The sequence below is a fragment of the Acanthochromis polyacanthus genome, chromosome 16 (assembly GCF_021347895.1).
Source record: "Acanthochromis polyacanthus isolate Apoly-LR-REF ecotype Palm Island chromosome 16, KAUST_Apoly_ChrSc, whole genome shotgun sequence".
Classification (NCBI taxonomy): Eukaryota; Metazoa; Chordata; class Actinopteri; family Pomacentridae; genus Acanthochromis; species Acanthochromis polyacanthus.
In genome coordinates this window covers 226,123-242,808 of record NC_067128.1, presented here as the reverse complement: position 1 = coordinate 242,808, position 16,686 = coordinate 226,123, and the positions used below count along the sequence as shown (strand labels likewise).

General features: G+C 38.0%; 1 protein-coding gene across 1 annotated transcript in view; it reads right to left on the bottom strand.

Annotated features, from left to right (window-relative positions):
* adgrf3b (adhesion G protein-coupled receptor F3b) overlaps nt 1-15,472 on the bottom strand; it is a 29,881-nt gene extending 14,409 nt beyond the window's left edge. Inside the window, exon 1 of the mRNA XM_051937022.1 lies at nt 15,457-15,472. Coding sequence (XP_051792982.1) covers nt 15,457-15,472 — 16 coding nt within the window. The remainder of the gene's footprint in view (nt 1-15,456) is intronic.
* Nucleotides 15,473-16,686: the final 1,214 nt, after the last annotated feature.

Genomic DNA, 16,686 nt, shown 5'->3' with positions numbered 1-16,686 from the left:
GAACGCAATACGCAAATCTAAGCTTCAAGCTGTGATATTCAAAGTACCTTTCTACATTTGACAAGGATCAGTCATTTGCACCAGATTCTGTAAGAAATTAAAAATTCTGCACTTCTTGACAGAACCATGAAGCATCCAGTGACTCATTTACAGCCAAAAGAAATTCAGGAGCTTCTCAGCTGAACTGCAGGATGTGTTTACACAAAGCTGACAGGAGACAGTATGGAGACAAATAGAAAATGTACCTGTGGACACCTGAAAAAATGCCAAGCAAGCTGTTTCTAACTTTATTTCATTTAATGTTTTTAAATTTCTGTAAAATAAATATCAAAGGAATTTAACTTTTTTATGGCGTTTGTCTTAGTGCGGACATTTTTTCTCTCAACATCTGGCCATAGTTGTGTTGTGGCCATAGTGGTGCAGGTCTTTATATTAGGAAACGACCAGAAACTTGTTCAGGTGCAAAGCATTAATCTACAGATCCTTGCAGAAGATTTGACAAACTCGTGTTCTGTGTAACTGTGCGACCAGCAGATGATACTAACCCTAACCCTAACCCTAACCCTACTAGCTGGTTTTGCCAACAACAGTCAGTCACAAAAGCTCCCAGACCTTCTCTTTATTATGTGTATAATATAATTTATAGGACTTACTTCCTGCCAGGACCTGCAATGGCAAAAACAAGCACAAACACAACACACAATTATTCTCAGTGTCAAGGGTGTAATTCCATCTTAATCCAAATGTACAGATTTAGTCTGTCTGGATTTACTGCACAACAACAGCTGATTATTAAAAAAAGTTATATACACGTTACACAGTAAACGGTGTACATTATTATAGAATAAAATATGAACAAAACTCAAAATTATGCATTCTTCTATCATTCTTCTATGCTTCGATTCTGTTGGTTTGAAACCTCAATAAAAATCTTAAACATGAAACTGTGATGGTCTCTACCTGATAGTGGAAGAACACAGCTCCACTCAGAAAAACTAAAACTCTGAACAGCATTGTTGCTCTGGTGGAAAAAAAACATACAAGAGTAGAACCAGTTAATGAATTTAAAGACTTTGAAGACACAGCACTCACAGATATACCAACATAGACACTGCATGCAATCACAAACACTCAAACCCTTGAAAGTCATTAAGAATTGTCAGAGATTTCCCATAATATTCACACATATGCAGACGACAGCACGGTCTTCATATAAAACTGGCAGCATTTCTTATGAACACTTTTCCAGTATTAAAATCCTCCAGTCACTGGATTTGCTGCAAAACTACAAAAAAAACTCACATATCTTAGAGATCTGCATATCTTTAGGTCATTCTTTGACCTGCAAACTACTGGCAGGATTATCACAAAACCTGACAAGAATATTCTCAGTCCTTGAAGGATGATATCTAATAGTTTTGGATCAGACCATATTTTCTTGTGGTGCATCACAAGCAGAGGTGTAGTGGAGAGGATAACATGTGTACGTGATTTTCATCTGTCATAAAATATACAAAGAGTATTTGGGAACGTTGCCTTCACAAATGGACAGTGGAGCCAGTGAGCTGGCATCCCTTTGGTCATGGCCATAGCCAGGTATGAGGTCAGCGAGGTCCGGACCTCACCTATTTTTTCCGAGTTTTCTTTTTTTTCGCCAAATATGCCCAACTGAATAAAACATAAACTCATAAAAACTTGAAACCTCTCTGTGAAACGTGCTTGTAAATTGTAAATTGTGGTAAACATCCATGGGCTTTGTGTTCTGTTTGTGCCTGTGTGCGTGTTGCGGTAAAAAGCTGTTTGATCAGCTGATGCACGTACCCGCAAATGCGCCCTGTGACGCGCTTGGCAGCGGGCCAAACCCCGTTCAAAAACTAGTGTTTTTATTATTAGCACTTTGTAGACCACATCCCCGCCCATCTACACCAAGGTGACCACAATATATTTTTTTTTAGATAATTCGACACTAGTTCGGCCTGTCAGATCATCTGATCAAAGAGTTTAATTACTTTTATCCACAGCGGAGAGCGCGTCCGGCGCTTTTTTTTTTTTTTTTTTGATGAGCGCCTGGCTCATCAGACAACATACAATGTATGTTGAAGATATTTCTAACCTTGCCAGTGACGACTTGTGTCTGTGAGAGGTCATTCTCAGCCATGCGAAGACTTAAGACATGGCTTAGATCTACCATGTCCAACGACAGACTGACAGGCCTGGCGATGATGCATGTGCATCAGAAAGTGGAGGTGAACCGGGAGAATATCCTTCGACGGTGGGATGCCTCTGGTCACAGGAGGATTCAGCTAGCCTTTGATGTAAAAAGTTGATTTGTTTTTTTGAAAAAATATACATTTTTGTTTGGAAAATGCTGATTTCACATCATTAAAAGATATTTAAACAACAAACATCTTGTGTGACTTGTAGCCTAAAAAAAAAATATAAAAATAAATATTTTTAAAAAACATTGAAAAATCTTTGGCGCGCTTTGCGCGCGCATCATGGACCTCACCTATTCCAAAATCCTGGCTACAGCCCTGCCTTTGGCTAGGCAAATGTAAGAACAAATGGGCTTTTCTCTGTCCTCAAGACAAAAAAGTTTTCTGATTCAGAGATATGGACAAGCAACACAGAGATTCACCAGTAAAAAGACACCACAATAAACTGAAAACTGGACAGGTTGCTGTATGCACCCAACATCAGGACAAACTTTCCAATTCTTCTAATAGCCAGTTTGGGGGCTCCATCAAGTTTCCTTTACTCTTTGCAAACTTCCAAGTAGAATGTCCGTCTTTTTAAGTGCAAAATGCTTCATTGTGTTTACGATCTGCTTGGTTACTACGCCTGTCTGCTGTAAGCTTCTTGTTTGTAGCTTTATCAGATTTTTTTCCTGAAAAACTGCTATCTGTTGAACAGGCTGAGGAGAGGTTGAGGTAGAATTGTAGAAGTGAATGTGTGAAACTAAAACACTGAGCTGAAAGATAGTAAAACATGTAGATGAGCTGTGGAACTGCAAAGTTTGATCATAAGTTTGTGCAAGTTCATCTCTATGCACAACTTGTTTTTATCATTGCTCGTATAAAAATACAGATTGGAACAGCTTGAAAGCTCATTTCTGAGCTTGATAATGTTTGTTTCAAAACATTCAATATACACTCCTTTAAAATAAGAACATTTTCATATTTGATAAGCTGGAACCAGCAAATGTTTGTCAATTTTCTTTAAAAAAAAAAAGGACTTACAATGATAAAGTGGTTATGATTTCTTTGCTCAAATTATCAGTGAACAGTTTCAACATGAACAAACTAATATAAATTATTCATGTATGAGGAAGGGGAGGGAGGACATGTAGGACACACCATTACAAAACACACAAAATGAAAAATCTAAATTTCAAATATACACAAATTATATGCTCAAAATCTAAAAACTAATAAAGCAATGCTTCGTCTGTAGTGTTGCCATCACAGTCAGTGGATCCGAAAAATATTCATGACGTTTCTTTACTCAGAACAGATTTAGATGACCTTAGAAATTCAGAAATGGACCAATAATTAGCCTGATACTAAGCTGAACTATAGGCCTGGGATTTGAAGTCAGTGAATTTGAAGCTCCTAAAGCAGGACACTTGAAAAACTTGTCAGAAGGGCAAAGAACCCAAGATATGGACTCAACTTTACAATCTGATCAATCATCTGTGAAATCTACTGCAACAAACCAATCCTCAGAGACCCAAACCAACAGCCTGCAGAATCCACAGGATCTGCATTTCATTTAAATGGTTGTATTTATATAGCGCTTTTATCCAAAGCGCTTTACATGATGATACGTCACATTTACTCATTCACACACACATTCACACACTGATGGTGGAAGCTGCCATGCAAGGTGCAAACCACAACCCATCAGGAGCAATTAGGGGTTCGGTGTCTTGCTCAGGGACACCTAGACATGAGCACAACGGGCTGAGGATCGAACCGGCAACCTTCCAGTTACAAGACGGCCACTCTACCCACTGAGCCATGCCGCCCCCATTTATTTCATTTATCAGGACAGTGTACAGTGACATTAAGATCAAGGGCAAAGATGTTTGTACCAGACTGTAGCTTTTCAAGCTAATTTCCATCTGTAGTCCTTAGGGAAAGGGACGGGGGCCAAGGTGCAAATACACATAAAATACCTTTGACTCATTATTCTTCAAAAACATCCGTAACATGTCAGCCATTCATCATCCCAAGCAGAATGCCTTTATAATCTCATAAACTTAATAAACTCACTCATCACTTAAAGGTAACATTCACTTCTACACATCACACACTCTTAATGTCCACATCTCTGGTTCTCCATAAACCAATCTTTCACTTGTTTGGTGAAGGTTCTATACTCACTTAAGCTCAATATTTCTGTGGGGAGCTTGTTCCATTTCTTTATACTTATGTAAGAAAATGCAGACTTTGCAATTGCGAAGCGATAACTTGGGATACTTCGTTCCCCCCTAGTATTACTTTTAGTTACCCTTTCCACCTATACTCGTGGAAAATATTCAACAACACCCCAGAAGTCCAAGTCCTGTCAGTTCAGATCACGTTTTACGACTGATAGTATATTTTTCTGTAGCGTTCTTGTGTTTTGATTCTGTGATGGGTGCTTCTGTCAGTCAGAACAGTTTAATTTTTGGATTCTAATCAGGTGGGAAACACACAAGTTACTCGTCCATCAGTGTCTTCTGCTGTAATCTGTATAAATACACATGGAACTGTTACAAAGAGAATGATTTTTACAAAGCCTTTATAATCAAATGCACAATATCTGTGACTGTAATCCTGTAATTTTATGTCTCAGCATCAGCCGTGAGTCTTATTTCAAGCTTTCTTACTAGCAGCTGTCTGTTTAGTCAAATGCATAGGAAGCTTGTATTTAGCTGGCCAAACTTGTTTGCATCGCTTTGCATTTGGGTTATGAATACAAACGATGAGTTGGTGGTTTCCACTGACTGTTCACTCCTACATTTTATATACGGTCTGCTCGAAATCCTGCCCATGTGGTGGATTTCATGCCCACATCATTTTCTTGTTACACTGTGGTCCTTTAAAACAGGTCCAGCAGCCAGTTCATCGACCACCTCCGTTGTTTGAAATCTAAAGACGATGCATCATTGAGCACAATCATCTGCTGTCAATCCGTGGTACTTTGAACGTGGCAGAGAAAACTCTTCTACAAGCTCCTGCTCAACATTTTAAAAGCTTTTCCACAATTAAAGCATGAAAAAATCCTTTGCTTGCTTCTCTGATTCTTCATAACCAGCTGCTTATTCATAAATGATGCATTCCACCTTAATGATATCACAAATAGTCTGTTAGCTCTTTGTTCTTTGACCCTGTGAGAGATGCAGTTCTGTTTAACAGATAGTGACTTCAGTGAATCTCTTAACATATTACGTCAGTCAGATTTGTATCTACACTGTACAAAATAGAGCGAAATCTAAATATTTAAACGTATAAAATTCAGCGTCATTTAACAAATATTTCCATTGAATTTATTAGAATAACTGCTAAATTCAAGTTTAATACTATATGAGACACAATTAGTAACAATTAACAGAAAAAGTATTGGTTCTGTAATTTTGCATGTATTTGTTAAATAAGAGATATCTTGTGTTATTTCAGTTTCTGTAGGTGATTTCATTGTTGACACAAGTAAATATCTTTCAAAAAATGTTTAACAATACACAAGATCTTATGTGAAGTTACAGATATAAATGGATTTTAATTGTGGAAAACTGCATGTAGCTGTATGTGATGTGTATTTTCCATTCATTTGTTGTATTTAGCACATGTGGCTATAGATCTGTTCTGTTCAGTCATATCTGTTCAGAAATTTAAAAAATATGTTCATAAACATTCCTACCTTGTCGTAGACGTGCGCTGCTGCAGACAAAAGGTTGTTAATTTGTCAACTCTGCAGAACAGGAATCTGACAGTTCTCCATATCTACCAGAGGCTCCTCAGAACTGGAGGTAAATGAACACATCCGTCTCAAACACCGGGTTAGGCTGGACAGGGAGTGAGTTTGGGTGGGCGGGTAGGGGTGTTACAGGACACACAGATGTCCCGGCTTTGTGTTAACGCACTATTTGCATCGATAGCACAGCTCCATATCAGCTGGATTCGTCAGCATTCGTGCAAAGCCTTTCAGCTTTCCATGAATATTTGTCTACCAAATCACACATTCTCCTTCAGGAGGTCACAGAGCTGCAGCAACCAGCTCAGAGTCTTGTGATGGGTTAGAGTTTGGGTTGACGACGATAGTGATGAAGTTGGCCCTTTGCTGATAAGATTATGTGGCTGTGGAGATGGAATCACTAACAACTTGACAATCATGTGTAACATCCTGATCCAGATGCTAAGAGGTGGAAAACATATTTACCTTACTGCTGTACTTGCACTTTACTTGAACATTTTAACTTCACTCCTCTACATTTCAAGGGAAAATTATTAACTTTTAACCCCACATGTATCTGGCAGTTGAAGTTACTGACTCCAAAACCCTATAATCAGAAAACAAGGAGCATATAAAAATTGAAAGTAGCATTAGCTCTACTGCTGCTAGCTACATTACTACAATCCCACAGTACAGAATAATACAACATCAGTGGAACCCAATCTGGTGGCAGAGGGAATACTTCTACCTTTATTGTAAAGGTAAAGTCAGCAATTCTGGATAAAGACTGTAATTGACAATGGGCATGAAATGTATGTCTACTGTCTGTCTTAGAGTTTGCCAGAATGCATGTGGGCGATTCTGAAGTCAATTTTAAAAAGGATCTTTGTTCTGATTAAACAAAACGTTAGCTGACACCTATCACTGCACAATAATACAAAACCACCATCCCCACTGTGAAGCATGGTGGAGGCAGCATCATGATGTGGAGATGCCCTGGAAGGCTTGTAAAGGTAGAGGCGAATGCAAAAGCAGTGAAGAGAAATCTTGGAGGACAACCTGATGCAGCCTGCAAAAGAGCTGCAACTTGGGAGAAGATTTGTTTTCCAGCAACAATGCGCTGAATCATACGGCCGAAACTACACAGAAATGGTAGAAAGACACCAAGGTGAATGTTCTGGAGTGGACAAATTACAGGCCAGACCTCAATCCAACTGAAAATTTGTGGTGGGACTTGAAAAAGCTGTTCACTCATGATCCTGACAGTTTTGGAACAGTGAGCCACAATGAGGTGAAAGTGCAGTGTCCACATATTCTAGGCTGTTTGAGACTTAAAGGTGTGTCTACTTAATGCTGAATTTATTGACAAAAAAGTGTATTCAGTTAGAATAATGTAGATTTCACATAGCTAATGTTTTGAAGTAACGTCTTTTACTCAGGTGAAAGATGCAGATCCTTCTTTTACCTCGCTGACTGTTGGGTTGTTGCAGAAACAACCAATGAATGCACAGTAAACCACTACAAGCTTTGGGGGAACAGTCTGTGCCAAGCTGGCCACAAAAGAAGTCCTCAAACTCTCCTCTTTGCATTTTCTCATGACTCCTTGCTCATTTACATGTCTGAGCCTGAGTCTGGAACCTATCCAGTCACAGTGGATTCAGCTTTGGAAATGGCTCCATATGTTCTGTCAAAAGTAACCAGAGCTCTCATCACCCGTCTCTATTTGTTTCCATTTATTTTAGGATAGCTGGCTGACACATGTTTGGTATTTATATCACAGCAAAGATGATGAAATGACGTTTGCAGACTTTGAACTCTGTTACAAGAAAGAATACCCATAAATATAGTTAGAAATGCAAGTAGACCTGTAACAAAACTGAATATGCCCACTGAAGGAATAATGCTAACTGACTTTTAAATTAGTTATTAGTGAATTCTGAAAAATAAAAAACAGAGACAGCAACTGTGCTACCTTAATTCAGATCTTCATTTAGTGTGACAGTTTTCATTCATTTAATCCAGAAACCCAAGACTGTGAAGTGTGTTAGATTAGTTCACTGACAGTACTTTAAAACAGATTAAGTATTGTGTTTCCTGTAGCTTAGAGTTACTTCTATTCTACTTCTATCGTTTTTTTTTAACAATAACTGGACTATATTGCCTACAAATAGTATTCATTTTCCTTTCAAGTGTTCATAAGCATACATTTCCTATCATGAAGCATGGTGGTGGCAGTATCATGATGTAAGGGATACGTCTTGGCAGCAGGCGTTGGAAGGCTTGTAAAGGTAGAAGGTTAGCCAAAAGCAGCAAAGTACAGGGACATCCTGAGGACAAGCTGATGTAATCTGCAGAGAACTGGAAGACTGAGTCAGAAAATGACCTGAATCCTTCAGAGCAAACTCAGAAAGTGTTTCATGAAAACAAAGTGAAAGCTCTGGAATGGCTAAGTCAGAGTCTAGACCACAATCCAAGCAAGAATTTGTGGCTGGACAGTTTTTAAAAAGAAGAATGGGGTAAAATTGCGATGTCCAGATGTGCAGGTTTAAGATCTGGCTCAATGCTGGAATTGTGGTCAGACTTGCATCTATTAAATGCCGACTCATGGGGGGGAATATTTATGAAATCACTTGTTTTAACTTTTGTATTTTTAATCTCTTGATGCCTGAATTTATTTACAATTAAATAAAAAAATACTTTTGTGTGTTTTTGCTTTCCAGCTGATGCTATAAGTGGAGATTTATCTATTACACATAGAACAGATAAATAATAATAATAATAGATATATAACAATTAGGTCCCACTCTGAATGGTCCTACCAGAAACCAGTGCTGTAAAAGGTTCTCAGGTCCGTATTGAACATGCACAATCTGGCATTGGGGGAATGGATACGCTATCTGCAGTCTGAATGAAAGTAGGATGAAGAGAATTCGCGACAATAGGCGTCAAGGGGTTAAGAAATTTATCAATACTTTGTAGAAATCTTTTCACACTTTAAGATTTTCTGTAAGTTCATGTCATGAAAGCTGAGTCATATTGACCACAATTAAATGTTGAAAAGTAATAAAAGGAGAAAACTTGTAAAAAGTGGAGAACTTTCTGTAGATTCTGAGCCGAAACGCACAAACTGAGGTCTAAAGAAGATGCTTTGTCATTTTATAAGGAGTTTGGTGCTGTCCGTCGTATGGAGACTCCAGGAACGTCCTGTGCTTCATCTACTTAATGTTAAAGGATCTTAAATGTATCTATTAGCTTTAACATCAGTCAGCCATAACATTAAAACCAGTGGCAGCTGAAGTGAATGACACTGATCATTTCATGAAAATGGAAATTTGTATTGGGGATCCTTGTGAATGTTATTTCCAGACACTTACCAATAACATTTTTCAAACCAAACACATCTCCTTATGGCCTCCCTCATGAAGGCTTTGCACCCTGCCACACTCAAAACTGCTAAAAAACAGTTTCAGGAACACGACAAAGCCCAGGGTACCAGAACAAGTCTGATCCACAGAGACTCCACACTTCAGAAGCTGGTTTTAATGTTTTAGCATAAATATATCTATTTATGCTCATAGATATATTTAAGACCCTTTAACATTAAGCAGCTGGTTTTAATGTTGTTTCTGATCAGTGCAGCTGCATACAGTCACTTTTTGACATCAGCTAGAAGACACTAGCCAATCATCACATACTATGTCCATTTGACTAACATGTAGAGTGTGTATGTGAGGTTGCTCCAAAAATTATTTTATTTACATGTGCATATGTACATACACACATTTATTCATATCCTCAAAGACCAATAAGGTCAAAAGGTTTAAAGACGTATTCCAGTTGTTACAGAAACCAGAGAACACACCTACACTACGGTCTAATAGTCTGCGGTCATCCAGATAATTCCATGTTTTCCATTAACCTCCCTCTTTTATCCATGTGCTAACATAACTGCACAAGGGTTTTCTAACCATCAGTGAGCTCCAACACAGAAGCTGAACACAGAAGCTGAACACAGGAGTGATGGTTATCTGACAGACTTATTGCTCTGTAGCCCTATGGAGATATTCCATTAAACATTTACAGCTAGAACAGTCATTTACCACCACATTAACAATGTCTACACTGGATTTATCATTCATTTAATGCTATCTTCACTGGAAAAACTGCTTTTCTTTCTAAAATAAGGGCATTTCTGAGTGACCCCAGACTGTTGAAACTTAGTATATTATCGCTGAGTGAAGTTAAACCATGAAAGCAGGAGAAGGATAAGTGTGACGTAAGAATGATTACGACAAGTCAGTGAGTCCAGAGACCTGATCCAAGGCCTGTTTTACATAAGTGTACTGAGGGCTGGCTATCTTATTTGCAGGTTTCACTGCACTGCTTTGTTTTTCCAAGACAAAGAAATATAGGAAAGATAACTTTGAATGACAAAAGATTCAGAACATTAAACACTTTTAAGCTTTCACAATTATGAACTCTGAAACTCAGACTAAAAAAATGTTCATAGTCTGATGGAGCTTTAATTCAGTGAGTGTTTTGAATAATTTAACCACTTGATAGTTCCATTCAGAGGCAGCAAACTGTTGAAACTTGGGAGGGTAAGAAAAGAAAATGAAGCAGAAGTGTTTTTTATTTCGTGCTCCTTAGAATGTAAAACATCAGCATATGCTGAACAAATAAAGTAAATCCTGATACTTCACCATTTGGAATCACATTTGACTGTTAGAGCCGTTCGGGTCAATTTGTCGTTGTGACAAAACCCCTTCAGTAAACAAGCCCGCTGCTCTGTGTCACACAGCCTTGCCCTGTCTAACTGATTTGATTAGCAAAGTCAACCAAAAGAAGAACCATTTTGCATGTACTTTGTAGACATTTGTTTGATTTCAAATTGTTCCATGAATCAGTACAATTACATGAATTAGTTTTTATTTTGAGAGTCTAAATGGAATCTCCCAGTGTACTTTATCCCAGCCTATGAAACTTGCAGTAATCTGTTCACTATTACATCGTACAGATAATCCATGTCTCAGTGAGCTCCTTTTAAGAAACACATTCAACCTTTCAGAAACAGTTGTGGTCTGACAGGAAGTGGTCACAAATATTTTCTGTGTAGAGACAAACATGTCTATCTCTGCTGCTAATATCTAATATTAATATCTAATAATACTGAAAGGTAAAAACACCCTAAACACACAAAACAGACAAACACAACTATTACTGGGTCATTCCATGAAATCGGTGCCTTTTGCGTCCCCAAGAAATAATCAGTCATACAATTATGATAACAACAAATTAATATTTCATTTAAAAATATAACATTACCCTGTCTTCTCTCCTTAATATAACATCAAATTAAAGTCAGTGAAATGTTATTTTAATTAATTTAAATTACTTTCATGCTGATGAGGGTGAGGTTTTTGGCCTGTCCCTCACTGTTATTGTTGTATGTGTACAGGACTTTTCATTTGTAAAATGTAGGCAAAATGTTAAAATTTTTACATTTACATGTAGTTTAAAGTATGATCTTATTTTAAAACAGTGTTTTTGGTTATAATAATATATATTAACCATTATAAATTACCAATTTATCGGCGTCCCCTGATTTCGTGTCAACCCTGTTACCCTAACTAAAAAACCCTATAAAAATAATGGTACATTCCAGATTTGACAGGATTTAAAGGAGGTTGCATCATCTCGGAACCTGGATGCTAACAGCTCATTGACAAGTAAGTTTCTCTCATCTTTGATTTGGTATTTTGAAGTTTTTTCAAGGTTTAACCAGGGGGGACAAGCATACAACGTCAATCCTGTTACCAGTTTTTAACATATAAACATAATCAGTTTTCTATTTTTCAAAGTATAATCAATATCTACAAGTAATTATCTTTCAAAGTACATAGCTTGCACTTTAACTAGCATTTATTTTAGCTAGCTACAAACAAATTAGTTTAAAATGGTCAACCCTGTTACCTTTCCACAGTAACAGGATTTGACATAATTAACAAATATTAAATAACACAGCCTGAGATGGCACAATATAGTTTCCTGTCATTTTAGACCTTCTGTGATTCCTGGCTACTTAAAAAATAAAAATTAAATATAGTTTAAATTTTACATTTTCAAAGTTGAAAAGGCACCGGTTTTGTGGAATGACTCTTCTGCAATCCACCTCATAGACTTTCACATTAGATAAAACATGCATCAAAATCAGTTCTGATCTAATGGTAAATGGTTACTACAACAATATGGTAACTAACCCTAACCAGAACAGACATGGAATAGAATAGAATAGAATATCCATCCATCCATCCATCCATCCATCCTCTATTCACCGCTTTATCCTCACTAGGGTCATGGGGGGTGCTGGAGTCTATCCCAGCTGACTCAGGTGAAGGCAGGGGACACCCTGGACAGGTCACCAGTCTGTCACAGGGCTACATATACAGACACACAATCACACTCACATTCACACCTACGGACAATTTAGAGTAACCAATTAACCTCAGCATGTTTTTGGACTGTGGGAGGAAGCCGGAGTACCCGGAGAAAACCCACGCATGCACAGGGAGAACATGCAAACTCCATGCAGAAAGATCCCAGGCCGGGATTTGAACCGCAAGGCGAAAGTGCTAACCACTAGACCACTGTGCAGCCCTAGAATAGAATAGAATAGAATAGAATAGAATAGAATAGAATAGAATAGAATAGGGTAAATTTGCAGCGTCACAGCAGCAAAGTGACAGTAAGAAAAATCAAGAGAATACATCTCTGAAACTGGAGCTGGAGAGTGTGTCCTGATTTGGATTGAGACAGGGACATAGCCACACCAGGATTAAATATTACTTGGATTGAGTGCATCAGAAATGTAATACAATGAAATGATAAAAGAGAAGACATACATATAAAGACTTACAGCGTCATTAACGTAAACTGCATGGTGTGGATCATTGAATGAAGGATCGAACTCCGTAGAAAATGAGCAGAAGGAACAGAAACACTGATTATCGCAAAGAAGTGGTTTCACAAGACCAAGAAAAAAAGCAAGAGTCAAAAAATAAGCTGATTCAGATCAATAACTATTTTGATCTATTTATTATTATTATTTTGTTCAATGAGTTGACTGTGTTCATCCAAAACACGTTATAAATGGTTCATATATTTGGAGATGGAGTTGTTCTTGGAGTGACACCAGAAGAACTACATTTTATTTTCTGCCCAGAAAACGCCTTAACTTAAATCATTGGGATATATCTTCAGGAGATTAATAAACGGAACCTTGACTATATTTATGTTGAAATATGCTGGGCAGTCAGAGAAACACAGCAGACACTTTGTCTACAGCAGTATTTCTTTTTGTAATAGCTAAAAAACAGCAATGCTTATTTATGATCAGAAATGAACTCATTTATGCACCAGGTTTGAGTTGTGGTTTTACTCTATGTGGCGACCCCTCAGATTCATCAAGCAAGACACAGAGAGTTTCAAATGGGTGTCGATTTATTCTCACTCTCCACGAGCACCATGTACCATAAGGACTGTGAAAACTACAGAATAAAACAGGAGGATATAAAATGCCTCACTGTAGGATCACAAATAATTCAGATATGAATCATGTTCAGATATTAATCATGTTTAGATATAAATAAAGTAACTCATCACATAATCATGCATATTGAACATTTTCATACCTCATTTTGCTGTTCCACGGGCACTAGTTTCAGTGTTAGCCATCAGCTAGCACACTTTCCAACTCGATATACACACACAGTGCTGTTCAGAGCTACGAATACAAAATAATGAGGGAAATCACAACTTAAATGTTTCCCTAAAACAATTCAAACAGATGAATGCGGTGTATCACCAGTGTTTATAGACCATTTTTACCGTTCCTCCGACGATGCATGAGCACAACATTGTTTGGACAAAGAAACAGGAAGTTCAGCATCACAAAAACAACAGAAGAAGAAGAAACACACGCTGAACAAAATAAATGCAGAACAGACCACAAGGGGGCACTGCAGGACTACAATGTCTCGTTAATACATAAACAATACTGTGCAGGAGAATAATAATACATTTTTATCAGACATTTACTCTCTATGCCCTGTAGGTGTCACACTTGTTACACAACCAAGCACTTTTCCTCACACTGACACTGCAGTCTTCCATTGGGGGTTTGAATAGCACCCTTTAAAGTCTTGTTTTACTTTCTTCCTTTGTTTGATTCCCATGATTGCTCTCAGTAGTTTTCACCTGTGTTCTTTGCGTAAGCTGTCTAGTCTTTCCCTCTACCCTTCAAGGATTATCAGTTGCCACCCTGTTTTGTCTGTAGGATTACCTGCTGTTTGCTGCCAGCAGATTCTTAACAGCTGATGTTTTCAAGAAAACCAGATGGAGACATTAAAAAAGTCTCATTATCTGCTAAAACTAAATGGTCTGTTTTACTTCACATATTCACGCTTTTTCTACTCAAACAAAGCTTTAAAAGGATGAAGGGAAACTAAATCTAAAGCAGAGTGCTTGTGTAAATGTACTTACACTCTGTGGTGTTTGACTGGCAGTACTGGCCGTCTACTGGGAGGCCATTAATGCATCCACATGTGTCACCAACGATGGCATCACAGGCCTCCTGGTTTATGCAGCTGTTATACGACCAAGCAAAGCTCTCCTCACATGTGCACTGGTATCCAGTCATATGTGCTGAACACACTATGAGAAGAAAAAGCAGCACACAACACCAAGGACGAATGACAGTAAAGATAAAGACAAGAGACAAATGAAAGGAAAATCCTAACAGTGAGGAGATCTGGTGGCTCTGCTACAATGTAACGTGAATTTTGCTGTTGTGATCTGGGTCTTCTTGTCCCGTTGAGGGAAGGGTAATTGTAAATAAAAACAAAGTTGTTCTGGGTGATCACCTTTGTTCTATGATGGAAGATTTCTATGCTAATGGGAGTGATCCAGATGCAACCATTCACAGAGCACGAGGGTTCTCTGAATGATTTCCCGAGTTTGAAACTGATGTGAATCATCTGCTGCAGCCTTTACAGTCGCCAGATGTTAACCAAACTGAACACCTCTGGGAGATTCTGAATCCATAGATTAGACACTGGTTGGCACTTTGTCTACAACTTGATGGCAACACCTTTGACCAATCGCACATGAAGCACTTTTTGCACTTACTACAGGTTTTTCCTTATGTCTGAATTCTTGCTTGCGTTGTACGTCCCTTTGGACAAAAGCGTCTGCTAAATGAAACTGTAGAATTTAGAACTGTAGACAATGCTCCCCACCGCTATCATCGCAGCACCAAAGGGGTGAAAAACGTTAAAATGGTGTTAATCTCTCCAGTAGAGTTCTGGAGACCTGGAGAATTGATGCTAAGGCAGCGGGAAGCTCTTCTTCTGATGCTAACCCTAACCCTAACCCTCTTACTAAGGCGCTTGATGCTGTTTTGTCCTTTAGGATGTGAACTTCTGACAACAAATGAAGCAACAAAATGAAAGTATGTTGTACCTGTTGTGGTGACCATGCTGTCGACTTCACTTATGTTGCTGAACTGTAAAGGAAATGTGAGTGTGTCCAGAACTGCTTGGAGACTCTCCAGGTCTGAAATCCCTACAACAGCCTGGATCTCATAATGAGTGCAGTTTGAAGCTGGAGTTAAAACAGACATAATGAGATAATGTGTCATTGTTGATCTTGTAGTTGATGTATGAGTGGCAATAATAAGGCCGATTCAGACACCAAAAGTCAATATTCTTTGCTGTGATAAATTCTGTTAAAGTTAATAGAATGTGACTCACTTTGTCGATTTTCTCTGGCATGAATGGACAATGTTTTTGAACTCAGCGATTCCTAAAAAAGAATCACCAGATTCAGTTAAACTGTACACTTTGTGTACACGGAACAATAACTGTAAGTAAATATCAATTACAAACTAGACAAATACACAACAGATGAGGTATTTCATACAACCACACACAGCAGTCTCAGCACCTCATGGTGTAGCACTACAACCTCTGCTGTTAGTAATTATCAGTTGTTAATCTTACCTGAGAAAAGACATCCAGACACTGCATGTATCCCTGACTCTCCAGACTGGTGCATACAACCAGAAGAACAACCACGTATCCTGCTGTCCTTGGTGATGCCATCCTGACTAGAGAGAAAACACAAAACACAATGGTTTCTCTTTATTAAATCATTATAAAAACAATTGGAAGACTTGTATCATTTATGTTAATCTTTAAGATCATGCACATTTCACAGATTAAAACTTCAGGGTGTTACATAAGGATGTACTGGTGCACAATCTTTCTACCAGGAAGCTACCAGTTAAAATGGCTTGCCTTCCTGGTTCCTCTAAGCATGTGGTTCACTGGCATGTGGCCATTTCAATGACATAATCTCTGTAAATGACTATTCTTCAGCATGACAACCTCTTTACAAAAGCTTCCTTAACAGGAAAATATTCTACATGCTTTGTTTTTCACAAGCAAGTCATCAAGTACAGTAAGTGATAGATGGAATGAATAAAAAATAAACTTAAATTCAGACTCGCATGCATGGTCAAACAGATGCACTGACATGTTTGATTATCTGTAGACAAATAAAGAGCATGCTATGCTATTTGCTCTATATCTTTGTGTTACATACTTCTCAAAAGAAAAACTCAAAGTTTTAAATATAGTGTGTAAGAGTGATGTTAGGCTGGAATTTACTCAGGTAGCTGATTATAAACAG